We start from the raw sequence: 16,281 nt of genomic DNA on the forward strand, positions 1-16,281 counted from the left end.
TCTCATTTCAGAGCGAATCAATTTTGTGATATGCTTTTGATTTGTTTTAAATTAGACTCACATTGCCTCTTATCATATTTAGATGAAGCTACAACCTAATAATGATCAGTTGTGGGGATGATCTTTAAATGAAACACGCCGTCATGTTCAGAGAATATTTGTTTTAACGAATCAGTTATACTCGATAGAAACAACATATGAAATAGGTGACATACTGTGTATTACGTACAATTAATTATTATGATTAATCATCACAGCAGTGCCTTCAGTCCGAAATGGGCCTTCTTTCCAAGTTTGAGCCCTGGTAAGCATGTGGGCAGTATTGGCATGTTGAAACGCTAGGTACATAGGTAACATTTGAGAATTGTTACTCTCTGAATTGTGGATGCAATCTTCACATTTTATCCTGCATCAACATTTTCCCTCTAACTTTAAATAAGACAATGTTTGCTGAAAGAGATATTCGTAGTTCGTAGTTTTCTACTGTTTATAATTGATATTACTTGTTTCGATTTTTGTTTTGTGTGCGCACTTTACCCTGTTCAAGGGTAAGGTTAGGGTTGACTAATAAAGGAATATCTAATCTAATCTAATAATTATTAGGAAGTAAAGAACACATTGAGTCATTAGTGTGAATGTTAGCATGCCAATGCAGTGAAACGCTTTCAACATATAACACATAAGGACCCCAAAATACTATTTTGTAGCTCTGTAGAATTAATAAATAAATAAAGTCTGAAGAGTTTATGAGGAGAACTGTCAGACTTTTAACTTATTTTCCTGTCGGTATTTGTGTTGTCCAGCAGAGTGTGCTGCAGATTAAGCTACTGCACAATCCAATGCTGCCTTCACTGATACCAAAATCATAATTTAGAAGACAAAGAGTTACACTTTTATACCTCACATCCCTATTTGTTTCCTGGACACACATTCAGCATCACCTTAAAGTAGATGGAAATGGTTTTATTTACAGGACTTCATCGTGAAAAGTCTGCTGATTCCCCTCAGATGGTTCATTACCGGCCTGAAAGCGATCCCTTAACTAAAGGACCTGCAGGGCCCGCAGTCGGCCAATAGGGGGAGCTGCTACTTCAGGAGTGTTCTCAGCAAAATATACTCGTGTAAAGATTGTTAAGTATTTTTTTTAAATGTGCTGGGGAATTTTGCTTTGTAATTATGTAATTTACCCCCAATAAATAACTTTCACATGCAGTGTCTGTGGTTTACCAGGTTTTTAATGTAACAGTAAAACACGGGTGAGGTATTAGAAACCTTTGTGGCTGCACACATGTGTTTATCATGTTGTCATCTACACAGGATGTCAGATACATTTGATTAAAAAAAGGATTACAAGCGCTTCCATTCATATTAAGAATGGTTGATTTCCTCGAATCTGAGCTGATGTTTAAACTACAGACATTAGGAACAAGCAGACCCAATGATGTTCTGGCTAGGCTCTACTATTAGTTGTTTGTCTGCTCTGCGGAGACATTGGCAGTGTAATGTTTGCATACATATCATTGCATAACATTGTCATAAGATGCAAAAGATAAAAATGAACTGACATGAAACACAATTGGCAACAACCATGGAGCAGGATTACAGAACAAACACGGCTGTTACTAAAATACGCAGCAACATCATCCCAAATCCCTGGCAGCGTCATCTGGACTTGGTCCTGGTAGATTCCTGAAGAAGAAATGAAAGACCTCTGTCAGTCGTCGACACAAATAATAATTTTACGTCGGCCTAACCTGATGTTTTGATGAAGGCCGCACTCACCACCATCAGGTGGCCATTCTTTGCCCTGTAGACCATCGACTCCTGACCACTCTTGAAGTCCACAAACCCCTCTCTGCCCGGCTGGATGTCAAACCGCACACTGCAAGCGACCGCAACAGTTTCACATTGAATTAGCCGCATCCATAGTTTCTGCTTAATTAATATTACGACGTGAATCCAGATTCTGTACCTGCCCTGGACCACTTTGATACAGTTCTGCTTGTTGGCAATGAGACTCAGCTTAGTCAGGCCCTCAAACAGGTAGTCACACTGCAGAACCAGATCCCCCTAAAACAAATAGTGTTTTCAGTCTTTTTTTTTTACTGTTTTATAAACAATGGGATTTTTATAAACTTTGAGCCTTGAAGGAAAACATTCAAAAGGGAACTTTTCAGATCTGATCTTGTTCTCCGTTTGTATATGTATATGGTGACACCCGTCTGTTGGTAGATGTACCTTTTTCTTGATGTCATCACATGTGACATGGAGGATCAGGAAGTTGTCACTCAGGTTACTGACTGACACACCTATAATTAAAAAAATAAACATGTGTGTAACAGCAGGTTTCCAGCATGTGTGTATAGCTCTCCCTTTAGACAATAATGCTCATTTTACCTTTCAGAGAGATGTAATCTATCCGCTGCTTGATCTTGGCCTCCTCCACCAAGTAGGCGGCCTCCTGGGTGAAGATGAGCTGCCGGAGACGAGGCCTGAACCCGTTCCTGTCGTACTTCACGACCGGTACACTGTACTGTAGGACGGGCAGACACACACAAGGTCAGAGTGGATAAAAGGACAAAGACGCAAAGTAAATTCCAACGTTGGTTTACCTTGATGTGCTCGTGCCGTATCATCTGAAGCACTTTGACGCTTATGTCTTCTCCATCTAAATGTAATAAGAGAAGCCATGAGGGAGAATTTCACACACAAATTATATACAATAATATGATACTGTCTCAGTAATTCCATTATAACTTGCTTATCAATCTGCAAAATAGTCCATTTACCGGCTCACAAAGTATCTCAGATTGCATAATCAGGTTTTGTTATTTAATTAGAAAATTAAAATGTACTGTTGCTAATTCATTACCATCTGGAAAAACCTATTCCAAATTTAAAAAAATCAAAACTCTGAAAAGGGTAGAGCATGAATACATATACATTACTGTAGAGTACTGCTGGCATCTGCAGTCGTCACAGACCATCATAACTATCCAGTATTATCATATTGTACATATGCTCTACTTAAACGTATTAATGCTAAATTATATATTCCTATATGTACACTCAATGGAAAGAAAAAATACTAATTACCACTTACTAATTCTGGTGTCCATGAACGGTCTGCAAACACTGAAGGGGTAGTTTTCTTTTTTTCCTTTGAACATGGAGCTCGTCAGTGCTTTTAACAGAAGCTGCAAACAAGAAAAGTTCAAAGCAAAAGGAAGTAAGTAACTTCCTGAAGTGAATATGTCTGGGACTCAAGTGCTGCCCACAAACACTGTTCTTTATTCAGTTATTTCAAATATGGAATGGATATGTTGTGAGTGTGTGAGATCCTACCTGTCCTTTCCTCTGTGGAGTTATTCCTCGGATGTACTTCCGCACCATTTGACGAATGTAGAGCTTCTTCAACAGCTGGGACAACTAGAAAAAAATACAGTTTGACACCTTTTACAGGATGCAGCCGTTACCAACATCCCCAACGTGTGCCCCCATGCATTCAGCCTTATATCGAGAAACAGCAGATGCAGACACATATATCACCAACCTCCTGCATTATCGGCGGAGGGGTGAGCCAAGAGTCTTTTTCCAAGACGGTTTTGGGAAGGTTGTCCCTCAGACGTGTGAGGTAGTTCTGCCTCACGTACGCCAGGTACTCACTGTTGTCAACGCAGGCCGGCTGATTTCTAGTCATGAAACCTTTAATGAACCTAGAACAAATCAATAGACACTAACTTCTCAACATGGACTTCATTAGACTGTATTCCACTCTGTCATTGTGTGAACTTACTTCTTGATGACCTTGACAGCCCATGCCCTCTTGTCACGCTCCTTTCTGGCCAGCAGACCTCTCCAGCAGGTCTCAATCTTAGTGGCTATTTACAAAAGACAAGTAATATCTGAAAATGCTTGTGCAGCGTTTAGTTTAAGCATATAAACGCAGCAGTGTGCATTTTAACACTCACCAGCCTCTTTCTGTTTCAGGTAGTCTCCTTTCACCCTGTAGCCTTTGTACTTGGCCTGAATCCTTGTTGCTGCAACAATGACAGTTCCAGTTTCACCCTCAGGAGCGTTAGGATGCTTAACGTAGAATTGCAAGTAAATGTACAGAACAACATCTCACCTAGCTTATGTTTGCAGACCTGGAAGGTGTCTTCTGTTGCAAACAGAGTTCTCGGGTGCCGGATGAAGATTTTTGTCCTGAAGGAAAAGAAGACAATCAGTGAGAAGTTCCTCTATTTCTTCCAGGTGAACCCTTCAGAGGCACTATGGCTCCCTTACAGTACTGATTGCCTACCTGCCCATCTTGTACTCATCAGGTTTGAAGCCCAGATGTTTGATGAGGCACCGCACGCCTTCTGCTGCCGTACCTTTCCAGTTGGGCCAGGTGTCAGGACACAGAGCCTTGTACCTGAGCACAGAAGAAGACCGCAGAATCACATGCAGCTTTACACTTGATAAGAACAACGGCAACAACAATGAATTCGTGAAAGTGTGCTTAGCTACCTCTGGAGAAATATCTCGTATTTGCGTCGGTAAGCAAACCCAGCCCGTCTGACCCTCAGATGCTCCATCAGCCCCAGGTACTTCACCTGGTGTCTCACCAACACGTCATCGATGCGTCCTGAAGGGGTCATCAAAGAGTTCAGGGGTCAAAGCTGTCTTGTCTAACTGTATCTGCTGGCTGACTGCAGGCTGGTCACACAGTAAGAAGCTCAGCTTGGTCTCTTGGGTCTTTTCAGAAGGAGAGGACTTTTGTGACGCACCTGGCTGCTTGGCTTCATTGGGTTTAATGCAGCGGACGTACCAAGGCTCTTTGGACATTAGGATCTCAGTCAAGCCCACCAGGCTGCTCTTAAACTGAGTCACCACCTGGAGAAAGGAGTCAATGGTTTGTTGATGGTAGTTGTGTAAATCGAGTTATTGAACGTCATCATCTGAATCGTTCCTTACCGTTTCAGGTCTCTTCTTGCTGTCGGGTTCAGAAGAAGGAAAACAGTGTTTGATAATAGCGTTCTTGGACTGTCGCATGACCTTCAGGAGAACAGGAAAACTACGTAAGCATCCAACACGTCAGACAAAACAGTATATAGCATAAATAATGCTGTACTTTTCAAAAATATTTTCAGTTCCATTTTTGCAGGATGTTTTGTAGAACCAGGTTATATGATGGAATCAGAATAATATATTAATAAGATATGTGTGTAATGTTTCATACTTTTCAAATTAAATTAAATTACCTCTTTCCCATTTCGATACAAGAGGTCATTGTTTTTGTCCAAGAATCCTGAAAGTTTAAAGAACAAAGCAAAACTTTAAAACAGCAAAAAGTACAGTATTCAGAAGAAATCAAATTAAAAATAATCTATGCATTTCACAGAAAAATCTATATTTTATACATGTTTTTGATTTTTCATGAACATATTTGTCTCTATAGATATTTTTGGGGAGCTTTAATTTTGTCATTTTTGTTTTCGTTGTGTGACCTTTGACCCTGTCACATCCAGTGAGCTCGCGAGGCTGAGCAGAGGTGAACCCATGGCAGTGAAATAGTTCTCTAAACGTGATTCAAAAAACACTAAACAGTGGCACAATCCTTACTTTCTATTAATCTGCTGATACTGTTTAGTTTATTTGTCCTTGAAGGTTTTTACGGCACTTTGTTGTAACATGTTTACCGATCTCAAGCGAGGCTACTTGCTTTCATCCATGTTGTTTCTTGGGCTTGTTTGTTATCTATCATTTGGAGACATTGTGTTATAGGTAATGGTAAAGTTGTGCCATGTTAAGTTATTAAGTTTAAACGATATTTTATGAATATAAAAAATATAGGCAATTGTTAATGGTGGGAAGAAATATTCTCACTTTCATGGTAATTTGTCAAAATGACACAATAGTACTTGAAAGTGATGTATTTTATTGACTGCATCTGTTGAGAACTAAAGATGTGATGTACGTAATAGCACGCAGAAATTGTGAGAGCACTTGACTTCATGACTCTTCTCTATTCATGCAGATGTTACACTTTAGCAATAGGACGCTGTTCATTTAATGACATTGTATAGAGGTGGTTTAACGTACAGAGGAACGTCTCTCACCTACAACACAGTATGTAACCTCCCCAGCGTAGTGCAGGAGGCGGAAGTCTCCTCTGTCCATTGTTTTTCTTGTCTTTTGGTCTGCAAGTTTATGTCTGCAGCAAAGGGACAGTTAGTGGACGTTATGATATTCATGGACATGCAAAGTGTTGGTCTCAATGTGCACTTTCTCGAAAGGAAACTGTGGAGCTCACGTGACAAAGTGAGGGTGACCACCAATCGTTTCCTCCATCTTCTCGAGGAAGGTGAGATCTGTGGCCTCTCCAGGACGTAAACATTCCTCATCCTATATGAGGGGACAAGCATCGATAATTCAGTGTTTGTTTTAGCGTCCTATATGTTTTTTTCTGGAGGAGCATAACGCAATCCTAACTTTACCAATAACGAGATGATTCCTCTGTATTTCTCCTCCACGAGATCACAGATTATCTTGTTGTTGAAAAATGGCACTGGTTCCCACTGTGCAAAAAACAAAAAGCATTCGTGGTTGAGAAGCAGTTTTCATTGTGAGTTTTATTCCTGCACTGTGAGCCACAAATGACAATAACATATGAGGATTACTAGCGTTATTACTTCAATCCCTTCCATCTCGTACTCCTCCTGCTCTGACTTGAGGGTCAGCTGGATGAAAAGCTGCTGCAGCTTCTCGTTGCAGTAGTTGATGCAAAACTGCTCAAAGCTGAAATAAATCACAGGCGCTGTTAGTATCATATTCTTCATTTTGGAATCAGGTCATGTGTGTGGGATCTCACCTGTTCACGTAGAAAACCTCAAAACCATAGATGTCCAACAGACCAATTACTGTTTTCCTGGAGGAATCCTACAGATGGTTTACGCAGATATGATTTCTTCACATGGAAAATGTGTGATTTTGTGGAGCCAGACGTCTTTGGAGGAATTCAACCTAATATGTTGGTGTTACTTTAAACCAATAAAATTACATTGTAGGGGAAAAATATCTGCCCAAAGTCAAATTTGGCAGATGTGCTGTTACCGGCATTGGGTGTTTTAAGACTCACAACCAATCAAATGGCTGCCTCGGGGTTGCTAAAATCTCATTACTCCAATTTACTCCCCAATTATGTGATATTTATGAGACAGGTCTGGCTCGGCAAGATTAGAAAGCGCGAAGAATGATTTGTTGTCTCACCTTGTTAACTAAAGATTCATTGATCTTGTTGACCAGCCAGTTGAAAGTGCGGCCATAGATTGCTTTGGCGAGAGCGTCCCTGGCATATACTGCATGGTCCACAGAGAAGGGACTAAACACCTTTAACACCAGAAGAATGTGGATGATTTAGTACGCACAAGCTAAACATATTTTTATATTTAAAATCAAATCAAATAAATCAAGTCACCTCCTCTGTTTTGGCTTCAATCTTCCGGTGGGTTAAGCCCTGTTGTAGCACCTGAGTAGGAATCCCCAGCAACTGCACAGAAAATACAAGGAAAAACATGTAGCACCAAATCTCTTCCTGGTCTCCATCAGAAAGTTGCATGGAGACGTCTAAAGTGTTTGTTTTTTTACGGGGGGGATCACCTTTGACACCCAGTGCATCTCCTGGTTGTTGTTGAGAGAGGCGTACCCTTGAACATCCGCTTCAAACTTGATATTTCCCAGATGGAGCACACTAGCAATTATTCCAAACAGGTGCTGCGTGTACACCCAGAAAGAAAAACTTCATTAATCAGCAGCAACATGTATCGTTCATAGTTTTAAATAAAGCTTTGTTGTAAAGATCTACTGTTACGCCTCACCTCAATGTCACTCTCACTGAACTTTATGACAGAGAGGGCTCTCCGCACCATCTTCCAGTCACTTTTATCATTGATAGAGCTAACTTTGGCACAATCACCCTGGAGGAGAGCAAACATGTCTGAGTAAAGAAGTTTTTGTTGCACCCGATATAATAATAAGTGTTTTGTTGATTTTTTTCCACTGACCTGCACCAGGTAACGGTAGTTCTGGCAGTTTCTCTCCAGGCCGAGCCAGCGGAGCAGCTCCTCCTCTCCTCCCTCCACCAGCTGATAGAAGATGTGGAAGTTTCTCTCTCCGTGGTTCTGGTGGACCACGCGGGACTTCTCCAGCAGGTAACTCAGGATGTGACCACCAACTGCACCCCCCTGAGAGCAAAGGATAAGTCTTAACCCTGAGTCGGTCCTTGGTGTGAACCTCTAGGTCGATACATTGCTGCGTTATATTGTCCTGACATTGTATTTTGCGCTGTAATGTCGTGAATATATTTCTGTCCACCTGGTGGTCGAACTGGATGTCCATGTATTTCCCAAAGCGGCTTGAGTTGTCATTCTTTAGGGTTTTGGCGTTTCCGAAAGCCTTGATGGTGGAAACCGAAACACCATTGAATGCCTTCAAAATCATATACGAATAATAATCATAAGCATTTGTACACATAACCATGTCACGAACCTCAAGCACTGGGTTGGAGAGAAGCAGCCTGTCGCGGACGTTGTTCAGGAGTTTGGTGTTTGGGCAGCTGACGGCGTAGAATTGCAGGATTTTCTTGGAGGCCTCGGTCTTGCCGGCCCCACTCTCCCCTGAGATCAGGATGAAGTGGTTGTTGAACTCGGACAGCATGGTGCGGAAGACGTTGTCTGCCAGTGCATAACTAAAAGTACAGTAATAGGTCAAAGTCAGCCCTGGAGTCGGACTCTGCAAAGAAAACCTTTTTGTATTGCTGAACACAATGTAGCTTTCAACACTCCTGTTTAAGTTATACATTAAATTTCTCTCTTTCCTTCACAAGAGGCCAAAAATGTAACTTCATATCGTTGCAATGCCTTTATTGGATAGCGAGCTGACAGTGGAAAGATGAAAGGAAATGAGGCGAGAGAGAGATTGAGCATGACCTGCAACAAAGATCCGCGGTCGTTGTGGTTCATGGTTGGCACCTGAACTGCTTGAGCACCATGACGCCTTGCATTTATAATTCATTCATTCATTCTTGTGTCACATTGACATCCTTTCTTCTCCTTCTAAGGTTTCATGCAATTGAAAGTGGTACTTAGGTACGGCAGTACTTTTAGCTTAATGCTAATGTCAGCATGCTAATAAACTCACAATGACAACGCTGATCATTAGCACTAAAGACAACGTACAGCTGAGAATAGGATTGTCTTTAGTTTTTCAGGTTTTGCTTTAGTGAAATTGTAATTTTGACCTGATAATAGCGCTAGATGAAAAAAGTAAGTAGGATTCAACAAACATTTCTGGACAAAATTCTGTAACAATCCATCCACCCGACTGTATGCTAATAAACAACATAAGATACAACAGAGATACAGCATTTAAACAATCTTACATATGAGGTGGCAGCTCAAAGAAGTTCACTCCCATGTAGGTGTCCATTTGCTTCTTGCTGTAGATAGCTAACTCTTTATATGGGTTGACCGTCACCAAGAGCGTTCCAATGTAGGTCTGCAGGGAAAGACGACGAGAGGAAGTCATGTTCTGCAACTCTTGCACATTTGACAATACAGGGCATTGTTTTTCTCAAGCAATAAATGACGTCAATGGAAAGCTTCCAGCATTGTGGGGTGCATCTATCACTCTGCTGATAAGTAATTGTGTTTCTTTATCAAAAGCAATAAGTTTGGTTAATCACTTGTTATGACCTCATGGACACCGGTGACCTTTAGATTGCTCACTGTGCAAATGGAGAGAACAAGAGCTGCTGCTTCAGCAACTCAACGTACCTTATTCAGCAGAAGCAGCATTAGGACCTTGTTGGGTTGAAGGTCGAGGCCGTGAAGTTTAATTAGAGTAACAGAACCAGTCGGGTTAAACAACATCAGCCACACAGGAAGACTCACGTAAATGAGATTCTCATGGAAGCGTTTCCTCAGGTTGTCCAGGAAGGCACTCTCGCTCGTGTAGGCGTCCAGCAGAACAAAATCCTGGATGCCCACGCGATCCCGGGCTGTCAGGGAGGCCTCCATGTTCCTCAGCATCTGGTTACAGCGCTCCTCCAGGCTCTGCACCCGAGCAGGAACACATCCGTGTCAAGGAAACAAGGTATTGCAACACAAAAAAGTGAAGTGTCAAAACTGTATTTTTGCACTTTATGTGACCTTGATAACACAATGTATTGCTCTTTTTAAAAAAAGCTCCAGATATGAAGTTATTTTTAACCCAGTTCTCTTTCCTATAGTCAAGACCAGGCCTATACGTCCCATCCTTTTCCTGTGTGTCCTGTTTTCCCCAAATGTTATCTGTTTTTGTCCAGGTTGTCACCACTCAAGAACACATGCTCACGATCATGGATGATCTGGGATATATTTTTCTGTTTCCTGTATGTCCCTATAATGTGTCTGTGACTTCCAGTCAGAGCCGTTAGTGGCCTTGGCTGCATCCTTCGTTCACGTGACCAATCTAAATTCTGCCATCGCTATCTAATCTGCTTCCTTACTCTCTAAAAAGCCAAACCCAAAAAGCCATCAGTTCTGCTCAGGAGAACCGAACAAACAAGCAATACCTTCCAGAAGCGTCACATGGTCCACTTTAATACAGGATGAAACAATACCTGACACCAATAAATACGTAATCAAGTGGAATCTAGAAGTAATTACAGTCAATTTAATATGTACAAACACAGGAAATGATCTGCCACTTAAAGATACTCAACTGAAGAAGTGCCAGGTAAAATAATCAGCCAACGCAATGCACTTTAATTACGGTGCCATGAAAGAGCCGCCCGGTATTACGCATCAGCAGTTTGGCTCTCATCACTGCCAAGTTGACCTGTCACCGGAGAAACTGACACTCACAGATCATTCTCCAGTAAAACAGCCAGATGATCTACTCAACGAGCAGAAATTCACAGCAAAATGTCACAATACATCATGTCCCGAAAAACCCCATGTGAGCATCAAAAAGTTCTACGTAGTACTACGTTTTGCAGGAAAAAAGTTGAACAACTACTTACCCTGAAGATCCCTGATGTGTGTGTGCATCTGTAACTATTCTGACTGAATATCTGGCTTCATTGAGGGAAAAGGACAGTATATGCCAGGAAACACTGGAAGATAACAAACTCCACTTCCCTCAATAGGAAACCATCAATAATGTAGTCAGGTCACCACATAGGAAGCAAATCTAATTTGAAATATGTATTCGTGTGTGTGTGTGTGTGTGTGTGTGTGTGTGTGTGTGTGTGTGTGTGTGTGTGTGTGTGAAGATGAATAAGTAATTGTAGATGTGTCCTCATACAACATACTTGCATGACTGTAACTGTGTGTAACTTTTCAACAGGGGGGATTTTAAATCTAAATCACAGACGGTTGAATGTTAGATTATTTGGAAAAGGCTGTGATCTTGCAAATCAATTCAAAAGACTCCATGTTCTTAAAAAAAATGTTAAGATTATAAACTTCAAGAAGGAAAGCCAAGTAAAAAGAAAAATACTGTATTTCTTAGCAAAGTATTTTTATAGAAAAACTACTTTATTCTAAGAATGTATTGCAGTTGTTTATGTGAATGTTGCCACTCCATATATTTATGACCATTTAATATTAGTTGTATATTTTACATAGCAATTAATACAACATAAAGCTGCAAATTCAGCACATAATTCACCCTCATTGACCAGAACACAATACGGATTAGCCCGTTTGGGGGATTTACACAACATAAGAGAAAGGTCAAATAACTGTTAGCGGCACTAAAATGTGAGAAGTTAAGGTATTGAAATAAGCTTATATATACATAATGTACCTTTAATACAGGCATAAGGTATTAACCTAAAATAAATAGCAATACAAATAAAAAATAGGGATCAAATGTTTTTTTCTAATTTATCACAGAGATGGTCTCGTCAAAAACATTTCCTCGTGTGTCTGTAAATCACACCTGAAGAAGGCCTTCTGAGACGCCAACTGTTTGTTGATGAATTTGGTGTTGTTGTGAAGGCTCTACATGTCTCACATCAGATGCAAAAAGTAAACAAAAGCGGTAAAGCAGCAAATCTGCTCGCTCGCTCTCAGACACCCTGCCCTGCTGTTGGCTCTCTGTGGGTGTCCGTGCATGTGCAAAGTGCAGGGCAGAGATTTTCTGCCAATCCGGGGAAAAGTGACCGCTGCTGAACTAACGACAGACGGTAAAACAACACCACGCTGGAAGAGATTTGGCAGTTTTGCTGAAGAAAAGAGCAACAAGATGAGATGTGCTTTTTCCTGGCCCTACATTGAGATCAGATATAAAATGGACATTGCGCAAGAATTTAAGATGTGAACAAAGACAATGAACACACAGTTGCATGGATAAGGTAACACACACAAAAAATCCAATGTGAATAACTACAATAAACATCAAATGTTGATGTCAGGCTTCGGCGGAACAGGAAAGTCTATCTGACCCGGAGACCATCACCTGAGAGGGCGCTCCATTGTCCCTGTCTGTGCAGTATGGTGCAGGATCCTGTTACGCAGCCGCAAAGTGGCCGTTAGCCTCCTGAAAGAGATAGCGCTCCTCGTGGGCCATTGACGGACACCACACATCACCCAGGGCAACACACATTTAGGGGGCTCCAGGTGTCTAGAGAAACCTGAGCGTCACAGGCCTCCATCACGCCGGTCAGGTCCAGTACCTCCTCTGTTGCTACTGTTTCACACGAGCATACAGTCACATGCTATGAACCGATTGCCCTGTTTGCCATTTTTTTTGTGTCGCTGAATTTGAAACATGTTCCACTTCTGGATGGTAAAATATGGTTAGCTTTTTTTTTTTTAAAGCGGCTTCTTCTTTTTCGACCACTTGGTCAGTGAAACAAACTGAACACACAACATTCACATATGATGTGCTCTATTTCCTCCAGCGAATTCAGGGCAACATTAGCATTTTGGAGTTGTGTTTCATGTAACCTAAAGTCCAATATTCACTCTTTGAGCTCTTTTAGTTACACATAGTTATTTTATAAATGAAAATATTGAGAAGTGCAGCTTTAAAGCTATTACTTCATTTGAATTTCAACATTACTGTGACACCACCATACAGGTAGTCATGCAGTGTGAGAACATTTGCAGTTTTTACCTGTATTTTCTTTTTTCCCACAATTAAGAAAATATGACCTGAGATGCTAAAATCATCTTTAAAGTACAACAGAATTGCAGCCAAGATACAAAAGCCATGTCCGTGTAATTACCTCCTTTACTTCCAAAGCCATGTGCGTCATGGTTGAATCCGTCTTGTGTGATGACCCTGAGAAATCTTTCGAACTTTGAGCTTCAATCCTCCAGGTGGACGACTCAGACAAACACCCCCTGTGATGCTGCGTCAGTACAGTTCTCCCATAGTGGAGCCTCTCGAGCTCAGCCGGTACTTCACCAACAATCCACTGCCTCCTCTGCTGCTCAGGTTTGCATCGGCCCCTGATTCAAATACTGGCTCGTAGCAGGCCCGTTACCCCGACCTGTGGCAGAGCGGCTGGAGAGGAGGAAGAGGAGGAGGAGGAGGAGGAGGAGGAGTGTGGCACTGCTGCTTCCTGCCTAGCTGGCGCGTCCCTGTAATGTAGTAACGAGGCAGTAATGAGCTACCTGGCTCTGGGCTGGTTAAACATTCATGGACCTGAGTGTTGAACAGCTATACTCCATGTGTTTAAGGAAGAGTGTGTGCGTGTGTGTGTGTGTGTGTGTGTGTGTGTGTGTGTGTGTGTGTGTGTGTGCATATTTCCATGTGTGCGTGTGTATGTGTGTGTGTGTGTGTGTGTGCAGGTATGTAATACAAGGATGTAGTAACTCTATCCTCCCAGAGACCCGTCCTCACAAAATTACAGCACAGGTATTCCATTACTGATCTTTGATTAGGCCGATGCATTTCAAACTAATTACTAGCTGCTCATTAGAGCCATAACGACGAGTCCAGTTTTGGATCAAACGTCTGTAGATTTGGAGACGCCGCCTGTCAAAATCACAACTTATTTCAGAACTACAGTATTGTGCTACTGTGACGCATTCTGTTTTCATTAAAAGCTTTGACCTCAATTAAAAGATACAATATGTATTGAAATGATTAATCTGTAACATGGAACTGAAATTCCATGTTACATGGAACGCCGCCTGTCAAAATCACAACTTATTTCAGAACTACAGTATTGTGCTACTGTGACGCATTCTGTTTTCATTAAAAGCTTTGACCTCAATTAAAAGATACAATATGTATTGAAATGATTAATCTGTAACATGGAACTGAAATTATGTTTTGTATCATACTTTATATAAACATCCACGAAATAGTATTTGCATTATGTCTGCTTTTATATCATAGAGTGCTAAAAGGACATGTGGAGATAGAGAACAGATAAAGATAGACCATTTGCATTTTAGTACTATTTTGATTTTATTTTTGTACTGACATTTCCCGCTCGTTCTTCTACCTCATCTTTGTCTTGGAGGTCAGTCGTGATCGGCCTGCGGGCAGCGTAACATTGCCCTCTCATTCCGTCTGTTTAAAATTTAACTTTGTGCTTCCTGTAAGCATCAACAAAGGCATCTTACGTTACGTAGATCGGCACAAAATGCACGGTGACATAAGAGAGCATGCTGGAAAAATGATGCACATAATGCAATCTATTATGCAAATACTGAAAGGTTTCAAGGATGTACTTAGCGATGAGTCACATCTTATTGATGTAAACTCATGGAAAAGCCAGTATCATTTGACGGCGACACCACGAAGCCAATCCTATGTGTTCGGCACACGTTGGTTATTTTGCTATATACAACTTCAGCTTGAAAAGATAATATAAACATTATGTTTGACCTCCATCTATGAAAAACAGAAAGTTTTCCTGTATCAGATACCTGATATTCTGATTATATGCTCTACCGGATTGAGACTAAATCAAAACAGGACTCAGCGGCTGATAATAAGGGATGCTTTATTACTTTCAAAAGTATTTTTTTTCAATATTTGTGCCAATTTGATATGTGTGCTGTGGTACCAATAATAGTTTTTAATACCTTTCTATTGTGAGCATAAACACAGACAAAAAAATCTAAGAACTAGCTGTTCCTTTTCAGTCCTTTGAGTATTCAGATTTGTTCAATCTTCAAAAACTATTGAGGTTGTACTCTAATGATAACACAAACCACTGGTTCCTAGAGTATCTCCTTTCATTGTGTGCATTGTGCACGGAGGGTTCAAAGTAGTAGAACCATTAAAAAAAGTCTTCAAACCCCACATCGTCCAGTATTACATCAAACAGAAGAACGCATCTCAACATCAAGGACAGAAATAGGAGGTAAATAATATGTTGATTGCCAACGTGTTTCTAGAGCGTGAAGGACAAGTTGGATCCTAAAGTGTTCTTGATCCACCACTTGTCCAAATAAATATTCACAGGCCTAATTAGTCCCAAACAACGAAACCTTCAACTAATCCTTTATTTATGTGAGCAAACGACTTACCGTCGACAGGGCAGGACTCTGAAGGCTAAACCGAGCTGTGAGGCTCACAATAACTAATGTACAACATCGCTGTTTCCATCATGTGTGCATGTAAACAGAATTTGATCAGATTAGATGTCTGTCAGCAGGATATTCAATCACATGTCGAATGTCTTACCTTTGAATTCATGTCTTTGTCCCCTGTGCAAGTCAGAAAAGCTCTGCTGAGGTTCTGTGTCTCCGACCAAGCAGCCGATGTGACTGGAGGTTGTATTGTATATCCTACTTGTATTTATGGCCGCCCATATTGCAGCAGCCTCAGCATGTCCTCGCCGTGTCCTACATTTCGACCGCTTTTATTTTCAGGTTGGCCGTATTCACTTGAACGGGTGCAGAGGACTGAAAGCTTTGCAGCCACAGACAAGATGTCCTCCTGTGGGGGTGAATACTCTTTATTTTTATTTGTTGTGGTATTACCAGCACATCACAATATAGCTCCTTGTCATAATGTCTATGAGTTAATTTTCATTCTAAACTTCTCTCATAGTTTTATTTAGAATAATTCAAGAGGAAAAGTATAACTATATAATACAAATTAACTGTAACTAAATAATAATAGCCGAATGTAGCCGACGACGTCATTTTATGTGGCCCGCGACAGCTTGAAAGGCATATGATCGTCTTAAAATTGAAGTACATGCTGCTTTACAGTGTACAATGCCCATAGACTACAACTCCCACAATGCATATTGATGTTTGTGAAACACAAATGAATGGC

At 41.0% G+C, this 16,281-nt stretch overlaps 1 protein-coding gene across 1 annotated transcript; it reads right to left on the bottom strand.

Annotated features, from left to right (window-relative positions):
* Positions 1–1,662: 1,662 nt before the first annotated feature.
* Positions 1,663–15,693, bottom strand: myo1hb (myosin IHb). Its single transcript, XM_068573514.1, has 32 exons — positions 15,682–15,693; positions 9,936–10,097; positions 9,425–9,540; positions 8,533–8,731; positions 8,359–8,439; positions 8,049–8,228; positions 7,863–7,961; positions 7,645–7,758; positions 7,463–7,534; positions 7,255–7,374; positions 6,857–6,924; positions 6,678–6,783; positions 6,483–6,563; positions 6,299–6,390; positions 6,105–6,199; positions 5,247–5,293; positions 4,960–5,040; positions 4,773–4,878; positions 4,513–4,630; positions 4,304–4,417; positions 4,130–4,206; positions 3,972–4,040; positions 3,797–3,881; positions 3,554–3,716; positions 3,346–3,429; positions 3,104–3,197; positions 2,613–2,668; positions 2,398–2,533; positions 2,239–2,309; positions 1,973–2,070; positions 1,783–1,882; positions 1,663–1,689 (listed from the first exon to the last, which is right to left on the bottom strand). Exons 1-32 carry the CDS (start codon positions 15,691–15,693, stop codon positions 1,663–1,665), a joined length of 3,123 nt encoding a protein of 1,040 aa, XP_068429615.1.
* Positions 15,694–16,281: the final 588 nt, after the last annotated feature.

The sequence above is a fragment of the Clinocottus analis genome, unplaced genomic scaffold (genome assembly GCF_023055335.1).
Source record: "Clinocottus analis isolate CAN_PGR_092001 unplaced genomic scaffold, fCliAna1.0.p SCAF_13, whole genome shotgun sequence".
NCBI classification, from domain to species: Eukaryota; Metazoa; Chordata; class Actinopteri; order Perciformes; family Cottidae; genus Clinocottus; species Clinocottus analis.

What these genes read in the sequence shown, in the direction of transcription:
- myo1hb (XM_068573514.1), bottom strand. An exon ending in AGATGCACTGGGTGTCAAAG is followed by an intron (nt 7,535 to 7,644) that starts GTGATCCCCCCC and finishes TTTTCTGTGCAG; the next exon opens with TTGCTGGGGATTCCTACTCA. An exon ending in TACGGCACGAGCACATCAAG is followed by an intron (nt 2,534 to 2,612) that starts GTAAACCAACGT and finishes CCCGTCCTACAG; the next exon opens with TACAGTGTACCGGTCGTGAA.